The 19,652-nt window shown below is 43.9% G+C and overlaps 2 protein-coding genes and 2 non-coding genes across 9 annotated transcripts in view; all 4 read right to left on the bottom strand.

Annotated features, from left to right (window-relative positions):
* Positions 1–3,729: 3,729 nt before the first annotated feature.
* RPL27A (ribosomal protein L27a) lies at positions 3,730–6,935 on the bottom strand. Its single transcript, XM_027884568.1, has 5 exons — positions 6,866–6,935; positions 6,494–6,557; positions 5,970–6,045; positions 5,007–5,181; positions 3,730–3,922 (listed from the first exon to the last, which is right to left on the bottom strand). Exons 1-5 carry the CDS (start codon positions 6,866–6,868, stop codon positions 3,794–3,796), a joined length of 447 nt encoding a protein of 148 aa, XP_027740369.1. The 5' UTR covers positions 6,869–6,935; the 3' UTR covers positions 3,730–3,793.
* LOC114057830 lies at positions 4,533–4,664 on the bottom strand. Its single transcript, XR_003571314.1, has one exon. It is a non-coding gene; the product is annotated as a small nucleolar RNA SNORA3/SNORA45 family (small nucleolar RNA).
* Positions 5,500–5,631, bottom strand: LOC114057829. Its single transcript, XR_003571313.1, has one exon. It is a non-coding gene; the product is annotated as a small nucleolar RNA SNORA3/SNORA45 family (small nucleolar RNA).
* Positions 6,936–7,440: 505 nt separating the features above from the next.
* ST5 (suppression of tumorigenicity 5) overlaps positions 7,441–19,652 on the bottom strand; it is a 175,955-nt gene continuing 163,743 nt past the window's right edge. For 3 of the 6 annotated variants that reach the window (XM_027884562.1, XM_027884563.1, XM_027884561.1), the window contains 6 exons: positions 13,926–14,103; positions 12,834–12,875; positions 11,716–11,827; positions 10,578–10,817; positions 10,224–10,310; positions 7,441–9,791 (listed from right to left, as the gene is read on the bottom strand). In XM_027884562.1, the coding sequence (XP_027740363.1) occupies positions 9,757–9,791; positions 10,224–10,310; positions 10,578–10,817; positions 11,716–11,827; positions 12,834–12,875; positions 13,926–14,103 (694 nt within the window). In that variant the 3' untranslated portion in view covers positions 7,441–9,756. The remainder of the gene's footprint in view (positions 9,792–10,223; positions 10,311–10,577; positions 10,818–11,715; positions 11,828–12,833; positions 12,876–13,925; positions 14,104–19,652) is intronic. The other 3 variants (XM_027884564.1, XM_027884565.1, XM_027884567.1) reach the window with 1 other exon arrangement.

The raw sequence follows: 19,652 nt of genomic DNA, 5'->3' as shown, positions 1-19,652 counted from the left end.
CTGGGTAGATATCCACTGACTTGACTGACAAATTACTTAGACAAATTCAAACCTACCACTAAAACTTAAGATTTTAATTTCAAAACTAGAGGTCTCTAGAAATTATCTGTGAATTGAATTGGCAACTGTACCTATGATTTAACTAATATTATATTGGTGCTTATTACACAAACTTACTTTTTACAATGCATCTTCATCAACCATCTTTCAGAGGCAAATGTCACTAGAGCAGCACAGCCTCTCAGCTCGCTCCATCTCTGTTGTTTCTTGCAAGTGCTGTTGCTAAGACAAACCTACACCCACAAAAACATGTCATTTCTGCAGTAGGAAGTTGAGGTCTTAGACTACCGCATTGTTTAGACAGAAAAACCACAGCCCAGGACCGAAGCATCCCTGCACAGAGAATCAGTGCAAACAAAGCCTGATACTGGGAAACGCTGCATCACCCTAAAGGCCCAACCTGTGGCTGGAGGAGCAGACCAAGGTTACCCTACAATTTAATTCATGCTTTTTGCATTACACAGAAAACTATGTATAAGCTTTTTTGACAGGAGAGGGAAGAGAGCGATAAAAAGTGTTTAAAATTTCGTGCTGAGACAGGTATGCAAATTAGTAGTCTGGCAGATGGAGGAAGAGAAGGCTGAGGTACTTAATGTCTTCTTTGCCTTTAATAGTTAGACTAGTTGTTCTCTTGAGTACTCAGCCCTCTAAGCTGAAAGAGAGAGATGTGGAGCAGAGTGAAACCTCTGTAAGCCAAGAGGAAATGGTCAGCGACCTGCTACATCACTTAGGCACACACAGGTCTATGGGGCTAGATGGAATCCGCCCAGTTGTACTGAGGGAGCTGGTGGAAGTGCTCACTGAGCCACTCTCACTCATTTATCAGCAGTCCTGGCTAACTGGGGGGCTCTCAGTTCACTGGAGGTCAGCAATTGTGACACCCAGCTACAAGAAGGGCTGGAAAGAGGATCCAGGGAACTACAGGCCTGTCAGCCTGACCTTGGTGCTGGGGAAGGCCATGGAGCAGATCATCTTAAGTACCATCTTGTGACACTTGTGCAATAACCAGGGGATCAGATCCAGTCAGCTTCTGTTTATGAAAGGCTGGTCCTGCTTGACTGACTTTATCTCCTTCTATGACAAAATGACACACTTAGCGGATGAGAGAAAGGCTGTGGCTGTGGTCTATCTAAACTTCAGTAAAGTCTTTGACACATTTCCCCCACCCATCTCCTGGAGAAAATAGATGCACATGGCTTGGATGGGTGTACTCTTGGCTGGAGTAGGAACTGGCTGGGTTTTTGGGCTCAGACACTGGTGGTAGATGGAGTTACATCCAGCTGGCAGCTGGTCATCAATGGTGTTCCCCAGGGCTCAGTGTTGGGGCCAGTTCTGCTTCATTTCTTTATCAATGATTTAGACAAGGGGACTGAGGGTACCCTCAAGTCAGTTTGCAGATGATACCAAGTTGGGTGGGAGTGTTGATAAGCTGGAGGGCAGGAAGGCTCTGCAGAGGAATCTGGACAAGCTGAAACAATAGGCTGAGACCCTGAGGTTCAACAAGGCCAGGTGCTGGGTCCTGTTCTTGGGTCACAAGAACCCCAGGCAGCTCTGTAGGCTGGGAGCAGGGTGGCTGGAAAGGGGCCAGGTGGAAAAAGACCTGGAGGTGCTGTTTGACAGCAGCAGACTATGATCCAGCAGTGTGCCCAGGTGGCCAAGAAGGCCAATGACATCCTGGCTTGGATCAGAAATAGAGGGGCCAGAATGACTAGGGAAGTGACTGTCACCCTATACTCAGCACTGCTGATGCCACACTTAAAATACAATGTCCAGTTCTGGGCCCCTCACTACAAGAAAAATGTTGAGGTTCTGGAGCAAGTCTAGAAAAAGCCAATGGAGTTGGGGAAGGGTCTGGAGCACAAGTCCAGTGAGGAGAAGATGAGGGAGCTGGGGATGGCTCAGGGGAGACCTTATCACTTTCTACAACTACCTGAAAGGAGGCTGTAGTAAGGTGGGGGTCGGCCTCTTCTCCCAGCAAGAGATAGCACAAGAGGATACAATCTCAAGTTGTGCCAGGGGATGGGATATTAGGAAACATTTCTTCACTGAAAGGTTTGTCAAACATTGGAACAGGCCACTCAGGGCAGTGGTGAACAAGGCAGGCCACAGGACAGAAATAAAGGAAGACCAGGAGAACAGGGGAGGCACCTGGCAGGCAGTCACACCCAGAATGGGAAGCAAAGTGCTTTAGGTATGGCACCCCAGAGGAGGGCAAGGAAAGGCAGTGCACTGGGGCTGCCTTGGGATCAAAAGGTCAGTCATGGCCTTGGGAAGGAAACAACCACCCCAGCAAAAATTGATGGCAACCATACAGGTATCTCAGGACTGGAATTTCCAGCAAAGCATTAATGCATTTCAGACAAGAGAATTTTGTAATGATTCACTCTTATAACTTTACGATTTCTATATTTGAGGGATGAACTCTCTACAAAAGTCTTTCCATTTCTTTTATTTTTCTCTGATTTAATCAGATTTTTTTTTAATTGCATCTTCTTCTGTTCATCAAAAGTGGATGTTGCTACAGAAGGCTCATTACAGCACTTTGAAATGTTATTAAGAGCAATTTCACCAGTTTTGTCTCTGGGGCAGGGCAGCGTGAGGGGACAGCATGCACCCTACAGCAGTGACACACAAGCCCCCTCCAGCACATCACCTCCTTCCCCAGGCACAGCCCCTCTGGCAGCTACTCCTGCTTGGCAGATTAAACAACTCAACCTCAAACCCTAGGTTTGAATTTTTTCCTCCAGGCAGCTGTGGCACAAGTAGGCACAAGGCACAGGCAGCTACCAAGGGAAGAGAAGTCCTGCCCTGGCCACAGTGTAGGAGTGCCAGGGACAAGGCTCAGCTGTGCAAAACCCCAAGTCCACCCTAAATCCCAGCTGGCCTGCAGCGGGGCAGAGAACAGAGCTGGTGGGGCTGGCACACCTCTCACAAAGAACATTTGGCATGACAAAATATTGCAAGACATAATTTTAAGACATTAAATACCCAAGAATTGAGAGTGGTATCTACTGCGCATATAAGCAAGCTGGTGTCACCTGCCTGTTGTCACGTGTGCATGGGGCACGTCAGTGCTGACTGAACTTTTCCTCACTTCTGATCTGGTCAGGGACGAGTGGCCAAAATCAGGGAGTAACAGCACTCCTTAGTTTGCTGTACCACACAACTTACCTTTGAGGATTGGAATATTTTTGCTTTGACAGTGGATGAAAAGCATTAGGAAACAGTGGTCCCAGCAGTCAATGAGAGACAGTTCACATACTCTTACCTTAGTATTTTAAAAACTGTTCATTTAAGTTACAGTTCTTCACAACTAGCAGTACCACTAAGAGGAACAGTTTTATAAAAGAAATGCATGTCAACTTTACCCTAAAAGCCCTCTAAATTTAATTACTGCCAAACACATCAAGTCCGCTTTTCACAGGCAGCTGTAGAGAAGATCACCAATCAAAGAGCAGCACGAATACAGAATCTATTTTGGTACCCTGTAAAGGCAAAAAGATGAGGTATTTGTACATGCCGTGTACTGGACATTGTAGTCAGGCAGTTTCAAAATAAAGAGAGAAACAGTCAAACCACTGATCAAAAAGTACCAGAAATAACTAAGCAGGTAAGACTCAAGCGTGAACACTGTCTGGACACATCAGAAAAAGAAAACACAAAACAAGCTTCTGTATATCAATTCATTTTACCCATTGTTTTTATTCAAAAAATTTGAATAAAACAAAAACTTTTATGCCACAAGCACACAGGCACCACCAACTTCTTTGATCTTCTCCTCTGCTCTTCTACTGAAGAACTTTGCTTTCACAATTACAGGCTGCTTGGGCAGCTTCCCCTTGCCCAGGACTTTGTAGTAGCCCTAGAAAGATTTAAAAAAGAAGTTCAGTGTTTGTCATCAGCTTGCAGGCTTCTACATTCAGATCTGGTTTTCAACACAGTTAAAACTAAAACTATGATCACCATAACCTCATCCAGACAAGTCAGTACCTATAGAAAGATGCCCTGCATGACCTAGTGGGGTTGCATTTGTTCTGAGAGGAAGTGCAAACTGTAAACCAAAATTCTCCTGTAATTCAGAAGCTGGATGATGCTTCCCCAAATACTCCATATACAAAAACCACTCTGAAGTCACCAGCCTTTCCACATTTTTCTGGCTGTCCTTCCAACACTACCTACTATGCAATGACTGCCAGTCAATGCTATCTGTCGGGACACCCTGGTACTTCTGAGCAGAGCAGAGGGCTCTTCTGCACGCCTGAAATGCACAGCTGAAGCTTTTTCAAGCTTTCGCAGCCATAGCTGCTCCCTAACACTGGAACCTCTCATGTTACTCCTCCCCCTTACACTAACAGGGTAATCACAGCATAAGTCCATTAACAAAACAGCTGTTGAAATCACTGCTGGTTAGAAGTGGCAGCCTAACTGGCCAACATGTGACAGGCAGAATGGCCCCACCTGGCAGAGCAGTTGAGTGTTCCTGATTCGGTGGCTGGCTGGGATACAGGACATCACAGCCAGTGAATAAGGATCAGATGTTAATGTCCGAGAACTATAGCACACCAAGACAACCAAACATGTGGAGATGTGACTCTAGTCTCGATATCGGAAAAGTGATGTTATGAGAATGCAACCAGTTCTGCCAGGTTTTTGTACACGCTTTCAGCAACATTTTAAACAAGAAATCTTTCACCATCCACCCAAAGGAGGGAACTCCATGGCCACAATCACACATAGCTATGAGAGAAAGTTCCTACAGGAAAAAATGTAGCACTGTAAGTGCCTCTGTAACTACTTATATGCAAAGATACCTGTCTGAAGAAGCTCACAAGTGTTTAAGCACTGGAATGGAGTTGCTGTTCACCATTTCCCCACTTGGAAAGGCAAAGCTCAGTCACATGTGAAGAGATCAGAAATCACAGGGCTGACTCTGAGCAGGAACTCACCGAGCGCACAACATCGATGACCGGGGCCAGACCAGCCTCGTTTTTGGCATAATTGAGCCTGGTCTGTTCACTGACAAGCGTCCACAGTTTATCCAGATTGACAGTAGGACAGAACTTTTGGTTTCTCTTCAAGTGATAGTGTCTCATGCCTACTTTTCCAAAGTAACCAGGGTGACTGGGAAAGAAACACATTCTGCATTAGATCACATTTTTAATTCATCCTGAACAAGTAGAACTACAAAATTAACACTCAAACAATCATCTTACTTGATCAAAGCAAGCAAAACTTACAGTATATTTTTTTCATATTAGTATGTGTAATACTGAGGTGTAATAATTATTAGTAATGACACCAAGGAAAAATTACTTCCTCTTTAAGTGTTTCATCTCCCTTAAACTCACAGCTTCATCCCTCTCACTGGAGCCTGCATTTCAAGGGAACCCCAATTCCATGAACGCTGGGAGGGCTGCACTGCCTGCGGAGTTTCAGCACTCCTGTCACTAACCTGGTGACTGACTGAGACAGGAATGGGCACAGCCAGTGAATAGATCAGTGGTTACTGTCCGAGGACTCCAGCACACCAGGACAACAGGCAGTGCCCAGATGTGACTCTATAGTCTCGGCCATGAGCAAGGACAACACCCCTCACCCTACAGGATGCAGTCTGGATTTAACATTTAGAGTTTATTGTGTGTGCATTGTTAACCATGTTGTTAACAAGCAAGTCTGATCAAATTTACCAAATGCAGAACTGAACTCTTAAAAGACACCTTGTTTAAGTGGAAAAGCCTTTGATTTTAAAATAAATGGGACATGAGTTGACTGTAGCTAAAATGCCACACTTCACATTAAGGGTAAAAAACACACAGGATTGCAGGTAATTCTGTTTATTCACACATAAAAGTTAGTTGGATCTACTTCAGGAACACACATGTTGCTAGTATTCATTTACTTTCACTCACTATTTATCGAAGTTAATCCTGTGATGGTGCATACCACCAGCATTACCACGTCCTCCTGGATGCTTCCTGTGTTTGCCTAAAAAGAAAAATTAAAGTTTGTTACACTAACGTTACATATAATACTTCAGCTTACAGGTACGTTTAGTGTCAATTTAAACTGATTTAATTAATTATTCTACTTTATTGTGCGACAAGGCCTAAATGGCCAAAGAATGAGAAGGCAGACAGCAATGCCCTGTAATGTTACATCACCACACGACCAGGACTGATCTCCCGAGCACTACTGAAGCTACAAATGTGCACGACTTATGATCGGCCTATCACTGAGGCGCCCACCCCCGCACGCCGCGGCCTTCAGACCTGCTCGCTACTTCCCACAGCCCAGCGGGCCCCTGCACCCACGGCCGCCTTTTCCTGCGACCCGCAAGGTACAGCATCCTCCTCTCAGCGCCGGGGAGCCCCGAGCCGACAGGGTCGCTCCCGCCGAGCCGCCCCAGCCCACCCGCGGCCGCCCCTCCACTCACCCACGCGGCCGTGCCCGTGGCTGACGTGCCCTCTCAGCTTCCGGGTCTTCCTTAGCCTGGAAGGCTGCGGGAAAGCGGGAGAGAAGCTGTGAGCGCGGCGGAAAGCGAGAGGCAGCAGAACCACCCACCGCCCGCAGCCCCAGGGCGGGCGCGCAGCCGGGCGCCATAGAGGGCCGGCATGCCCGCACCGCTCTGCCCCGCCGCGGGCTCGGAAAAGCGCCTCGCCGCCACCCTCCAGTACTCCTCAGCCCTGTCCCTCCGCGGGAGCGACGGCCGCGGAGCCCCCCATTCTACCCCACCCCACCCCACCCCACCCCACCCCATCCCATCCTATCCCATCCCATCCCATCCCGGGCGGGCAGCAGCTCCCACCATCTTGTCGGCGTGCGCGAGGGAGAGAAAGGGCGCGGCTCTCGCGAGAGCGGGCAAAGGCGCGGGGGGCGGGCGGGCGGGGCCGAGCTCTCGCGAGACTTCGCTGAGGGGGCGGTGGCTGGGGCCGAGCTCGGCGGGCGGGAGCAGCGCCGGGCCCGCTCTGGGGGATGCTGTGGCACCCGCAGCGAAGGCGGGATTTGGAGCAGGATTCTGGAACATTTGCGAGCTGGGTCACTTCAATAAATACCCGTAACAACGGGAAAATAAACTCTATATGCTTACACACAATTATGTGCCACACTAGTAGAGTACCAATGATGCCTGAGGAGCATTCCTGCTTTCTTAGCTCTACTTGGCTAGAGGACAGTGCTAATAACACCAAGGTTGTGTGCTCGAACCCTGTATGGGCCATTCCCCTAAGAGCTGGACTTGATGATCCTTTTGGGTCGCCTCCAACTCTTAAATATTCTATGATTAAGCTTGGATTTCTAGGGGTTTTTTAATGGATTTTGTATTGTAATATTTTAAACAGAGCTTTACCAATTTAAACACGGGTCTCAGATTTGGGTTTTTTCAGAATTTCCTTCTCAGTTAAGTGGTGCGCTTGTAATGTTCCGTCTTGAGGAAACCCATTAGTTTTAGCAACTAATTTAGAAGAGAACACTCATTTTTCATTCATCCTTCCCTTTCAAACGCAGACCTCCAGCTAACACAAGGATTGTTTTATATAGCCATAGTCTGAGGGTCAAGAAGATCTACAGATTTTTTGAAACGTGATCTCACCTTGTCCATTTCTATCCTCTGATTCACATTACAAAAGCAGGAGCAACATGGTGATGAATCATACACTGTTTAAAAACCTTTTTCCTTTAATGTTTGAAGTGCAGATGGGAGGAAAACAGCTTTGGTGTGGGAGATGGGTTTAACAGTATCACAGGCTTGTACATCAGCATTCTGCAGCTTTGTCTTGCTTTTGTAGCAACTCTGCAGCATGTCCTGGTGATGTTGTATCCATCATTTTCTTAAGAGGAGTATGTATTTCCCCCTACATTTACTAGCCGCTGTTGTTTATAAAAAGGCCAGATGCCACCTGTACAAGTGACGTTACTCCTTCCACTCCAAAGAATTACATCTAGGAGTCATTCTGGAACTTAAAGCATATTATGGAGTAAAACTAATGGAAATTATCAGTTGTGATGACATTTCCATTGAATCAAAAGCACCTGATATTTTACAGGCATTTCATGTCCACTTAAGAAGCTTTCGTATACACAGGAATGTGAGGGATATAATTCAAAAAGGAAATGACTTCACCTTTTTTAGTGAATAATCCCTCGATTTTGTTCTATGAGGCTGATAGCAAACCAGAACCACTGACAGGTTCGGAATTGCGCAAGCCTCAAAGCCTGTCTAACTACAGAAATCATGCTGCAAATGAAGAAAAACACAGCATGGCTTGTTTTCTTTAAAAGTAAAAAGCTTTACCTAATTTTCATTATCTGTCAGACTTGCAAACATATTCAAGCATTTTATATTATCTTCCTCGGACTACAGGAAAACTTACAGAACCTCAACAGTTCTGTCATCAGATCAAGGATGAATGTGGTAGTTAAGCAGCAGTGACAGATATGTAGGAGCCACGGCAAGCTGAACCATTCTTGTCCTGTCTTCACTGATGTGGAAACGCCACCTAAACACACTGCAATTAATGTAAAAGAAAAGCAGTCTCTCATGAAATGTAGGTGATCACCTCATCAGAAATTCAGGCAAAGGCTGCTTGCTATAAGCGGCTCGTATTCTACTCTGATCATCTACCCAAGGTAGCACAAAAGCAACCTGAAAATACCGCAGTTCAGGAGTATCTATGATACAAGGACAAAAGAATTTGCTGCTACGCCATGAAAAAAATGTTTTAAGAGATGCTTCTGTTAGGATAAAAATAACAAAACAGGGATATAAAACTCCTGGTCTTAACACCAGTGAGAAGCACTGATGAAAACCCAAACTACGCGTCATGAAATAGCAAACCTACCAAAAGACAGGTTCATAATAACCATTTTAATTACAAATTCATTTAAAAAAATCATAGGAAAGTTACTGGGTTTGTACCTGCTCAACATCAGAAACTGCAGAGGTTTGTAAAGAATATAAACAAACAGGGATATTTACAGAGTTTATTAGAAACCATACATACATACATTTGGAAAGGATGTACTGTACCTACTCACTGCAGCTTGTATGTCAAAGAGCTGAGATCTCCTCAGGTTTAGCAGTCTTAGTGCAGAATGGATTACAAGGAGTTTACTGACCAGAGTTCAAACCAAGTGGAAGTTTTGCATTGTGAACCAAGTACCTTATTATCAAGTTGCTTTGTTATTTCTTTAAAATTAATTAGAGGGGAAAAACCAACCAAACAAGCAACTGTGCCGCGTGAAAAGCGGCCCCCGTTCGTACAACCTCTCCCATATACCCGAGCTCATTCACCCCACAGTATTCAGGCATCAGCGTCGCTCTCTCACAAACATCCCTTGAAGTCAGTGGTTCTGCTGAGACAGTCAGCTGCACATAAATCAGCTATTCATTTTTGCACCAAGCATAACTCAATTCATACTAAAGAAACAAAAAAAAAAGCACCTGTTATTCTCAGGAATATACAAATATTTACCACAGTTTTCTTGCTCATTACAAAATCAGTTACAAAAAGCTTACAGCACATTATGTACAAATTCTATCCAAATACATAAAGGAGCCATCACGTGGCACACTGTCAACAGCATCAGTCATCACTCAGAGCTCATTCTGCTCTCCTCATGCTCCGAACTCTGGAACGCCGCAGGTGTCTCACGCAGTGTCATAAATAGTCTTTGGGCTGGTATTTCAGCAGAAAGGAATTAGTTCTTCTTGTGAAGGAACTTCATTTTGTTCCCTGAAGAAAGCACACCGTGAGTGTCTCACAGATAGCAAAAACCCAGGGTTAATCAAAAGTGACTTAGCAGATGGGTCTAACTTATAATGTAATTGTAAGGTAACTCTTTTAATCAACACCAGCAGGGACAGCCAACTAACAGAGTGTTGAGTGGTCAGACACTTTCTTGTTCCATTATGGTTTGGTTCCCCCACCCCCAAAGGAAAATGAAAGTGATAACAAGGCTCATAATTAAATCTGGTTTTGTCAGCTTTAACTATGTTTTCACTGTTTTCCTTTTAATATTTCCTATCACATAGCAGCTGCCTGACTATCTGATTTTACCTCAGGTAAGATTTTTTTAAAGTTTAAAAACCAAAACAACAACAACAAGAAGAAATAACCACAAGCACGAAAATTAATTTCAGAAACACTTCTAAATATTTTCCTCACCAAGGCCTCGCAGGAACTTGTTTACTCCGCTTTGTTCCGTGTCTGGAAGCTCTTCCAAATACTGTTCCACCCTCTGCTCGAAGAGACCTGCGGCAGAGGGGAGACAGGGGCGCCGGGGTGAGCTGTGCCCGCATCCCGCAGTCCCCGGTTCCGCGGTACCCACGATGCAGCTCCCGGCCCTGCGGGTTCTGCCTCCGGCAGCCTCCGCTTGCGTCGACCTTCCGGTTAGCCCGGCATTATTTTAGGGATGCGTTTCCCTTTTCCCAGCGGGCACAGGGGCGTAGAGGTTGTCGCTCGCTGCGGGGGCGCGGCTGAAGGCGTAAGACCAGACGAGGGGGGGGAACACACCCTTACCTTTTGCCCTGCATTTCCTCAGCTCCCTGTCCTGGATGAAGCCAGTAAACATTTGGGATTCCATGAAAACTTCCAAGAAGCGGCGGATGCTCTTGGAGGCCACAGATTTACGGAAAGCCTCCCTTTGGAAGGCACGCTCTCCTTTTTCATTCTGGGTTAGGAACAGGGAATAATGGCCAACTGTCTCCACAAAGAATCGGATAAAAACCTCAGACACTAATCCATTCAGGGTGTTACATTCTGCAAAATAAGGCGGCAATAAGACACCAAAATCAGCTGCTACCAGAGCTGTCAGCATTATTCCCATAGGGCCAGTACTGCATCTCTCGCTTTATTGATGCTGTGCTAACAACTGACAGGAGTTGTGCCGGAGGCTCCCTGCACACCTGGTGCACATCAGAGAGCGCAACAACTTCATAACCACAAGGGCCACTGTGCATAATTGGTGTTCCATAACCAACTATCAATGAGAATTACAAATCCTCGGGAAACAACTCAGAAAATTAAGCATTTTATGTTCCATCCCTGAGGATAATAAGCCTATACCAAGAACTGATCAAAAAGGGCATGTTTTCATAATTTCTGAGATGTTAAAACAGTTTTACATGTGTAATACAGATGAGTAGAAATAAATTTCAAAAACTGAATAGGGGCCTCCTTCATACCTTTTAACCACAGGCATTTAAATTCCACCTGAGCTGTTTTTATCATTGCTGGAGAGAAATATGAACCTTCAGAGGCAACTCAACCCATCTTGCACTGAAACTATTTTCTGGTAGTAGCTCTTTCTCTCCGCTGAAAATACCAGCTGCCAAGACCATCTCCAAACTCAGACACATCCCTAAGCCTGGAGAGATATCTGGATTGAACTAGGGCCAAGTCAACTGCAAACCTCTGTATGAGCAAAGGTTCAGAGGGACCGATGAGAGCCCGTGTCATTTACAAAGGAATTAAGATAGATCGCTGATGTGGTATTACTGTGGGTTGATCCTATCAGTCTCATTCCCTGTGTGCTCACTATCTTTGATGTGACAAAAGATATTTGAGAACTCAAGTCCCATCTTTCTTTCTCCTGGACAGAAAGTCACAATTCTACCTATATGTCTTGTCATACAAGTCCATTTCCAAAGGAACTTACCGTCATCTGAATCACTATCTGAATCTTGATTTATCAGTTCATTCTTTCTCTCTAGAGCCTGCTCCAGAGCAGCTTGCAATTTTCTAGGTAATAGTGTGTCTTCATCATCCATCTGACAGAGGAAAAAAGAAAATCTTTAGGTCACGTTAATCCATGCAGAAACTACAGCAAATACTTTCAGAAGGTTTAAAATTCAGGTGAAAAAAAATCTGTATCTGCTACTGTCATGGCTACATAAATAATGAAAAGCTTTTTTGTGCAAATAACATCTACACATAATTTCCTGTCACTCTTTATGAGATTAAAGTCAGAAATGATAATCCAAAGAGAAGGAAAACATACAGAATCTTGGAATCGGCTCTTTACGTGACAAAGAGTCCAAATAATTGTGTTTAACTAAATATACATCATGTGAAGCCTTGCTACGTGTACACACAGCTGCTCTAGTTTAGGCAGCTTCTTTGCTTCTTGACAGTTGTTTTTACTATATTGTAGTATATCTCATTTTCTGTGTTTTCCCTGTGTTGGTCTCTTTGTTTTATTTAATGCTTGTTCAGCAGAAGCAAGTCAACACAAGAATCTTAGCTGAGCAGCTGCTGTTCACCAGCCATATCATCCAGGGAGTCATACAAGAAAGTTTACTCATCTAACCTGCAGGTTGTTGTTCTTAAAATTATTTAGCGCCATATGACTATCAGATGATTGTGATCCTTTATCTCCCTGTTTTACAAGGCTTCTGCTTCTCCCATCACAATAAATTATTCTTCACTTTCCTTTCTCACTCAGAAAACTCTCTGCAATTTTTGTGCTTCTCACCTCCCAACAGTGTGAGTTTTCTTGCTAAGGTGGAGTTGTTATCTTTGGATGTTTTCTTTCCAGTGTTAATACAGGTCTTGATTCCTTCTGACAGTCATAGCCTAAGTCCCTTTTGCATGCCTGAGAGGTACTTATTTGCAGGTGAAACAGAAAATGAACACTTTTTTTTTTTTTTTTCCTAATCACTTTCCCTTGGTACACACAACTCCTTCCAAATATCTCTGATCAAAGAGAGACCTAATCATACCATAGCAGTAAACAGCTTGCTAGACTGCATGGCAACATTTCAGGCTGTACTTTACCTGTCTGATGAATCGATCAGATCCCAGGTTAACCATCAAAGCCTAAAGAAAAGAAAATGCTGTAGTGAAATATATCTGAGGAGACAGAAAACAGTCATGACCTTTTAAGAGCAAAAGACCACTAAACAGTGCCAAGCTTCAACTTGAATCAAATTCCTACTGTGAAACGAGGTTGTGTGCTTTATATGGAAGTTTACTACAGAGCTAAAAGTCGAATTTAGCATAGTTAGATACAACAAATACCATGCTAGGTTTATATGTAAAAAAAAAGCTAAAAGTGTTAGGCAGGTCTCTTTTTTTTAGATCTAAGCAAGTTATTGCTAATAATTTTAGTTAACATGCCATTGAAAAGTATTTCAGCAAACAGTGTCATTGGAGGCAGTAGGGCTTCTGAAGCAAGGGTGTGAAATATTCATGATAATGAAACAGCAAAGCTGGAGATGGAGCTGGGAAGATGTGGGAGAGCAAAGTTAGGAAAGTGGGAGGAAAATGGAGCAGAGATTTACATGGGCCAGAAGAACACAGAACCTTGGAAGCGAGCACAAGAAAAGAAAATTTCTTTTAAAAAATGACAGAAAACTAGTAGGAGTAAGAGAGAAGAGTGTGCCATTGGGTGTTTCTGTGATATTTTACTGGAAGAGCTGATGAAGTGCAACTCTCGTTTGATTTCCACTACAGTATTAACAAAGTCTTAGAAGTTAAAAAAAATAAAAAAATTCTGAAATATTTTATTTTCTGTGTGAGCTATGGCTTCATGCACAACTTCGATTACCATTAAGAGGTGTCATAGCAGATAGCTTCCTCTTCTTCCAGAACAATTCAGCATATTAACACCCCACTTACTTGTTAACCAGGTAAACATTCACTTTCCTCTATCAAGGTGTCAGGTACAGGAAGAGGGGCAGAATACAAAGAAGAGTAAACCTACTACTGCGTTTTACCAAGAGGCAGTTGCCCATGAGAATTAGGCAGAGAAGAAACAAAGAGGCAGGTTAAAAATTAAACATGTGAGGATTTATGTGTGAATGGCAGACCCTCTCCAGGGTGAGGCCAGCTTTACTCAGGGCAAACAATTCTGGTGCCAGCTCCTACCTCCTCTACAGGCAGGTCCTTGAGTTTGGGCAGAGAGCTGGAGAGCAGTCCCACCAGGAAAGGGGTAGGGCAGCACACGATGTCAATCATGGATGAGGGCAGAACAGGAATGAAGGTATGCTGCCAGGAGAAGGGGTAGAGAAGGGCCACCACAGCATGTGAGCAGCTTGACAGGGTGCTGGAGAAAGAAGAACAAACAAGTTAGCAGAGGTTCTTCTTTGTTCATAACAGCTACCACTTGCTGATGAACTCAGTGTGTTGAAATACAAGTGCCCAAGGGGCTGCCCTTCTGTCGCTTCTGACTCAGCCCCAGTCCCCTTCCAGTCCCTACCACCTGTGCAGTGTGGTAGTTCCTCCCCTAACCACCTCCAAGAGACTTCAAACTAAAGGTAGAAAAATCAGAATCCATTTGCTTTATTATAGCAGTCAGGAGATGCTTTGATCTAGAAGACAAGGTTCAGTGTTCCCAAAAACACTCAACAGCAGCCACTGTGAATGATGCTTAAAATCCAAAAGCAACTTCAGATCTTGGCTGTTATGAGCATGTCAGTAGTTCAAATGCATTATAGTGATGTTCTTATGTTGAGCACTAATGCATGAATAAGGGAAAATGAAAAAATAAAATAAAATTGAAAAAAAAAACCTAAAGAAAAATTCTATTAAACCAAATGCAAGAAACCCCTATCAATACTTATTCCAAAGGAAATCTGGTGAAAGCAACATATATCTCAAAGTTTGTATATCTTTGTGGCAATTATGACACATCTTAACAGGCTTTTTAGCCAACTTCAGTGATATAGGTATTGATCCTGATCAGCAGAATACTCTAAAATACACATTGGTATCCACTGAACATTAAGGCTTGCAATTATCATGGAGAATGTCTTGCACATGTTGTCTTTCCATCTACTGAATCTAATTCCCTTTTACAGTGACATGGTTTCCCAATGTTAAAAATAATGGAATGTCATTACCAAGTTAGTTTTAGCATCAGGGGAATAAAGACAGCCTCTCCCTATCAGAGCTTTGAGTTTGGACTGAGTTACAATGTCTGCTTCTCACAGGCTGAGATGACAGAAGTTTGGATTATTACCCAGCCTAGCATGACTGAACTAATTTTCTCACACTGCAAACTTCTGCTGTGCTTAATGTAGCCACAAAGAACTATAAATAATAACTTCAGAGCTGTTACTGCTTAAGAATGCTAGGGAGAGGTGCAGCTTTCTTCTACTGCAAGACTTGGTGGAGACTTTAGGTGGCATCAGACTTCCACCAGAATAACCTTCATGAGCATTTTTAGTTGTGGATTATTCCAAGGTCAGAAGAAACCCGTTTGTCCCTGTCTGTGATTAACCTTCGAAGTTTGCTGAATAAGAAAAGTGATAATAAGGGGACAAAGAGGCTGAAGAAGAACAAATGGTTGTCTTTTACTACAAATAATCTGTTGGCTTGGTTTTAATTGACATTTCCTTTAAGATCTAACAATCACAGCATGGTTTTATGACGTATGTTGCCTGGCACAGGGTTCTTGTAAAATGATGCATTTCTCTAATTTATTTTTTTTTATATATAGCAGGCAACAGTGCTATATAAAAACACAGTGCTATATAAAAACATATTGCCTCATACTTTGGTCTCGAGCATCTGCCATGGCGAGCACAGCGGTGTGTTTCGGAAGAGCTGTGGAACACGGTACAGACTCCCAGCACTTTCTCAAGATCATCTTAATGGCTCTCTGGCATTTTCAGCTGATACAAATTCAGTCATCTTAGCTGTGCAACTAAAAAAAGAGCCACGCTAAGCTAAAAGCAGGAAGACAAACATTCTTCTGATGCTCAGTTGGTATTTTTTTTCCTTTCTATAAAATGCCCTTTTGTAACTTGTTGTTTTACACACGGTGCTGTGACGTAAATCAGCCCCTGCATCCTCTTGTGCGTGCTATTCCCACGCTGGGGGAGACTTCAGGCTCCGGCCCAGGACACTGGTCTCTCTTCCAGAGCTTTCCCGGGAACCGGCTGGGGCAAGGCAGCAGCGGAACGCGGCGAGCGGCCGTGGGGTGGGGTGTCCTGCTTTAGCACCCTGCTCTGCCCTGCCAGCACCGCTGACAATCACACCATCGCCCTCGTCAGCAGCTCAGCCTCTGCACTTTCAGGCTCTGCACGCTGTTTTTCAAATTCAGCCTCAGAAAATCTTTCTCCATGAGACATCTCATCCCCGTGAAACACTCCCTCTGAACTTTCAGTCCCCAGAACCTCCCGCTGCCCGCCCTCCCTCCTGGGCGCTGCTCCCGCAGAGGGCAGCGGGACTCCCACACGCTGTTACCAAACTCCCGCTTGTACAAAATCCCCGAGTCTCTTCCGTAGCTGGAAAGATTCATATTTAGAAAGGACACACCTTTCACTGCAGTGGGAGGTTTTCACATTCTGTAAGGTAAAATTCTGAGATGGTGGATGTAAGAGACCCCCCAGCTTAAATCTCTAAAATAGGGTGCAGATTCTTTTAAAGAATGTTATTCATGAAAGGCATGTTTAGTAAACTAAAAAAGAAAACCCTGCCCTGGGAAACAAAGTCCGCTCCAGTTTTTCCTTTCCAAATGTGCAACCCACACGTTATCCCACTGTTCTTGTTTATGAGAAATAAGCAGTAAGGTCAGATGATTTATTTTCTTTAAGGTGTGTTAAGCACAGAAAGTAAAGCAACAGAATAGTCAAAGAAGATAGATTTTAAAAAGATTTTAACTTTTAATACTCTAGGGCATTTTTGGTAATCCAGAGAGCTGTTTTGGAGAGTGGTCTTTTTCATTTGCTCTGTGCAGTTTTGCAGGAATGCTGCATAATGTTCTAGCTGTTGTTCTACTGTAAAACACTTCTTGTATTACCCATATGCACAAGAAACCAACTCATTGCTTGAGTCACACACTAACAAGGAGCATAAACCTCACACTTCAGAGGGGAAGCACTGCTGGAGTTGTGCACATCATCCCATTAGCCTGGTCTCATCCCAATAATTTGCACTCTGCCAAAGCAAAGTTAGAGAACAACTAGTAGAAAATTACCCAGTTTCAATTAATATCAAAACATGGACAATCTACTAAGAATTTTCCAAGATTTTGGTTCTCCCTTTGTCTTTTATAACTAGATTAAAAAATCATTCAGTGTTTGATCTTCTCCACATGAAGGTAGTAATATGAGGTTATACAATCTTATTGAGACATTCTTAATCACAAATTTCTCTTGAAGTAATCTTTTATCATGTTACAGGCAAAATATGGCATCACTTCTTTCCCAAAGTTGATTTATCTTCCTCTGGGCTATTTTCTTTCTGAAATCATTTTCTCATGACAGCACACAGAAACTTTTCCTTGTTGTGGAGACACAAGCTCAGACTAAAAGCTGAGGCACAGGAATTTTAGACATAACTGTGATTCAGCTGAATTTTGGAGACTGCTTGTGAATATGGTTTAGGTAGATGTCAAAAAGAAAATTATTTAACAAGAACCTTTACTGTCCTTCAGATACAGAGAAAGTCTGCTAGCAATTTCTGGGTTGGCCAACTAACAGATAAGGGCAAGCCCAGACTATATTCATATCTTATCACAACATAATTACCATATTCTGAGAAAGACACACTGTCCACTGTTGGACAGTGAATGGACATTGCCCTGGCTGCGGGGAGTGCTGCCAACGTGGATGTTAGTGCAGGATGTGCCTATTTCAGAGGACCACGGCTTGTGCTTAATACAAGTCACTAACTGTCTCTTGGTGTTAAAGCCATATTCAGTTAGACATATTACTCACAATGGAAATATTCTGCAAATAACACTTGAAAACTCTCTTTTCTTTATAACAGTAGCCAGTAGTTATATTCCTTTCCACTTCCTCCTCCACACCTGGAATTTCTCACAGACCCAAGGAAACCTCACACACTGAGCATCTCCCAAGTCCAGGACTAAACCCCTAACACAGACAACCACTTCCTGACATGGCTACCTGATCCCACCTTGCTACTCACGTGCACCCCCACAGTCATTTTGACATTTTCATTGAAGGAAAAGAAGGTGAGAACATCCCTTCCCTTCCTCCACACCTTCCAAGCAGCCAAGCCACACAGCAGCTCTGTAAGCCCAGGGTTGGTGCCAGCTCTGTGCTGTGCCAGTGCTCTGGACCATGCACTGGACTGGGGCTGACCGGCAGAATCTGCTTCCTCAGATGGGGAAATGTAGCCAAAATTGTAAATTCACAAAAAAGTGTTTCCACTGCCCTTGTTTACTCTTCCACAACCTTTTTATGTTTATCAGTTCTCCCTGGTGATTAAATTATGCTACTCTGTCGACATTTGCTGAACTCTTTCATCTGCTCTGTTGACACATTCATGCTCCAGCCCATAACCACTCCAAGAACTCCCTGACACACATCCCTTCCTCTGCTTGGAAAAGCTTCCTCCTACTTGAGGTTGCAGTCTGGAGTCTCTGTCTATCCCGGGTGTAATACCTTGACTTACATGGGTATTACACACCCAACATGCCTTCTCATCACAGGCCCCAGCCGTGCTTTTCTGTGACAGCTCCTACCCTTGGGCCATTAATGAACTGTGTAGCAAAAACAGATGCCTGACACTTCCCTTCTACACCCTGCAATGCCTCTCCAGATCCTGGATTGACTCCAGTCTCTGGCAGAGAGAGATCTGTGACAACTCTGCAAGTTAACATAGTCTGAGAGGTTTGCAGAGGACTGTGAAGGAGTTCTCTGAAGGACTCTGGGAAAAGGCTACAGGCCAAGGACTCAGCCCATTTCCCCTCCCAACACACACAGGCTGCAGAGGTGGAAAGGACAAAGCAGAAAGCTTGAAAAGCATCAAAAATGGAAATAAAAATTGTAGCTACAGTTTGGGTGGGAGATGGAGCACATACGGCACCACTGTTGATGTGCTCTGGCAGTAATTCAGAGCAAAGCTGTGCTGTGCCAGATACAGGACACACTTAAGTTCTAAAAAATAAAGTGATGCATAAGAATATATAATATCAGCACTAATTATCAGGCATATAAGACTAAGTAATAGTATGAGGGACAAGATATAAATCAAAACTTATAAGTATCAGAAGTGATAGTCACCAAACTCCAGCTGTCTGGCTGTAATGAGCTCCTGCAGCATTCCTGAAGGTCAGCCTTCAAAGCAAGCCCTTGAAGTTCCCTGGAAGAGATTGCTGATGACAGGGACATGTTACTGCTTTCTCCCTGCTCCACAGTGTGGGTGCTCAGCCCCAGTACTCCCCTTGATGCCCAAGTGCTCTTCCTGAGCCTGTGAGCTCCCAGAGCCCTCCAGATCAATCTTTCATTCCTGGGGCTCTGTGCTGCGAGGACACATTTTTTTTGTCCCAGATAGCACCAACTGCTCATGAAAAAGGGCAGAGAGGAATAAAATAAGAATTCAAGAAAGTCTTTGATACAGTGGTGCAGGACATCTCCAGCTTTCTAGCCAGTATAAAATGCCAGACATGACAGTATTTCCTCCTGTGAAAAACTATTGCTGACTGTTTCTCTGTTACCATTTCTAGGTCGTTTAAAAGGGAAAAAATTCTTCAATTCCCTCTTTTGACTCAAATCAAAGAAATTACATGGTTTTTTTTCATTTTTTTTAGCAAGAAGACCTACCTCATGAACACTTCAAATTAAAATCATGTGAGTCACTGTTGCTAGAGGAAAAGAGGGCACAGCAGTGGAGCCATCT

Source organism: Empidonax traillii, unplaced genomic scaffold, assembly GCF_003031625.1.
Source record: "Empidonax traillii isolate 1590-97213 ecotype Southwest subspecies unplaced genomic scaffold, ASM303162v1 scaffold148:size1803964, whole genome shotgun sequence".
In the NCBI taxonomy this organism is placed as follows: Eukaryota; Metazoa; Chordata; class Aves; order Passeriformes; family Tyrannidae; genus Empidonax; species Empidonax traillii.
This window is presented reverse-complemented; position numbering and strand designations above follow the sequence as displayed.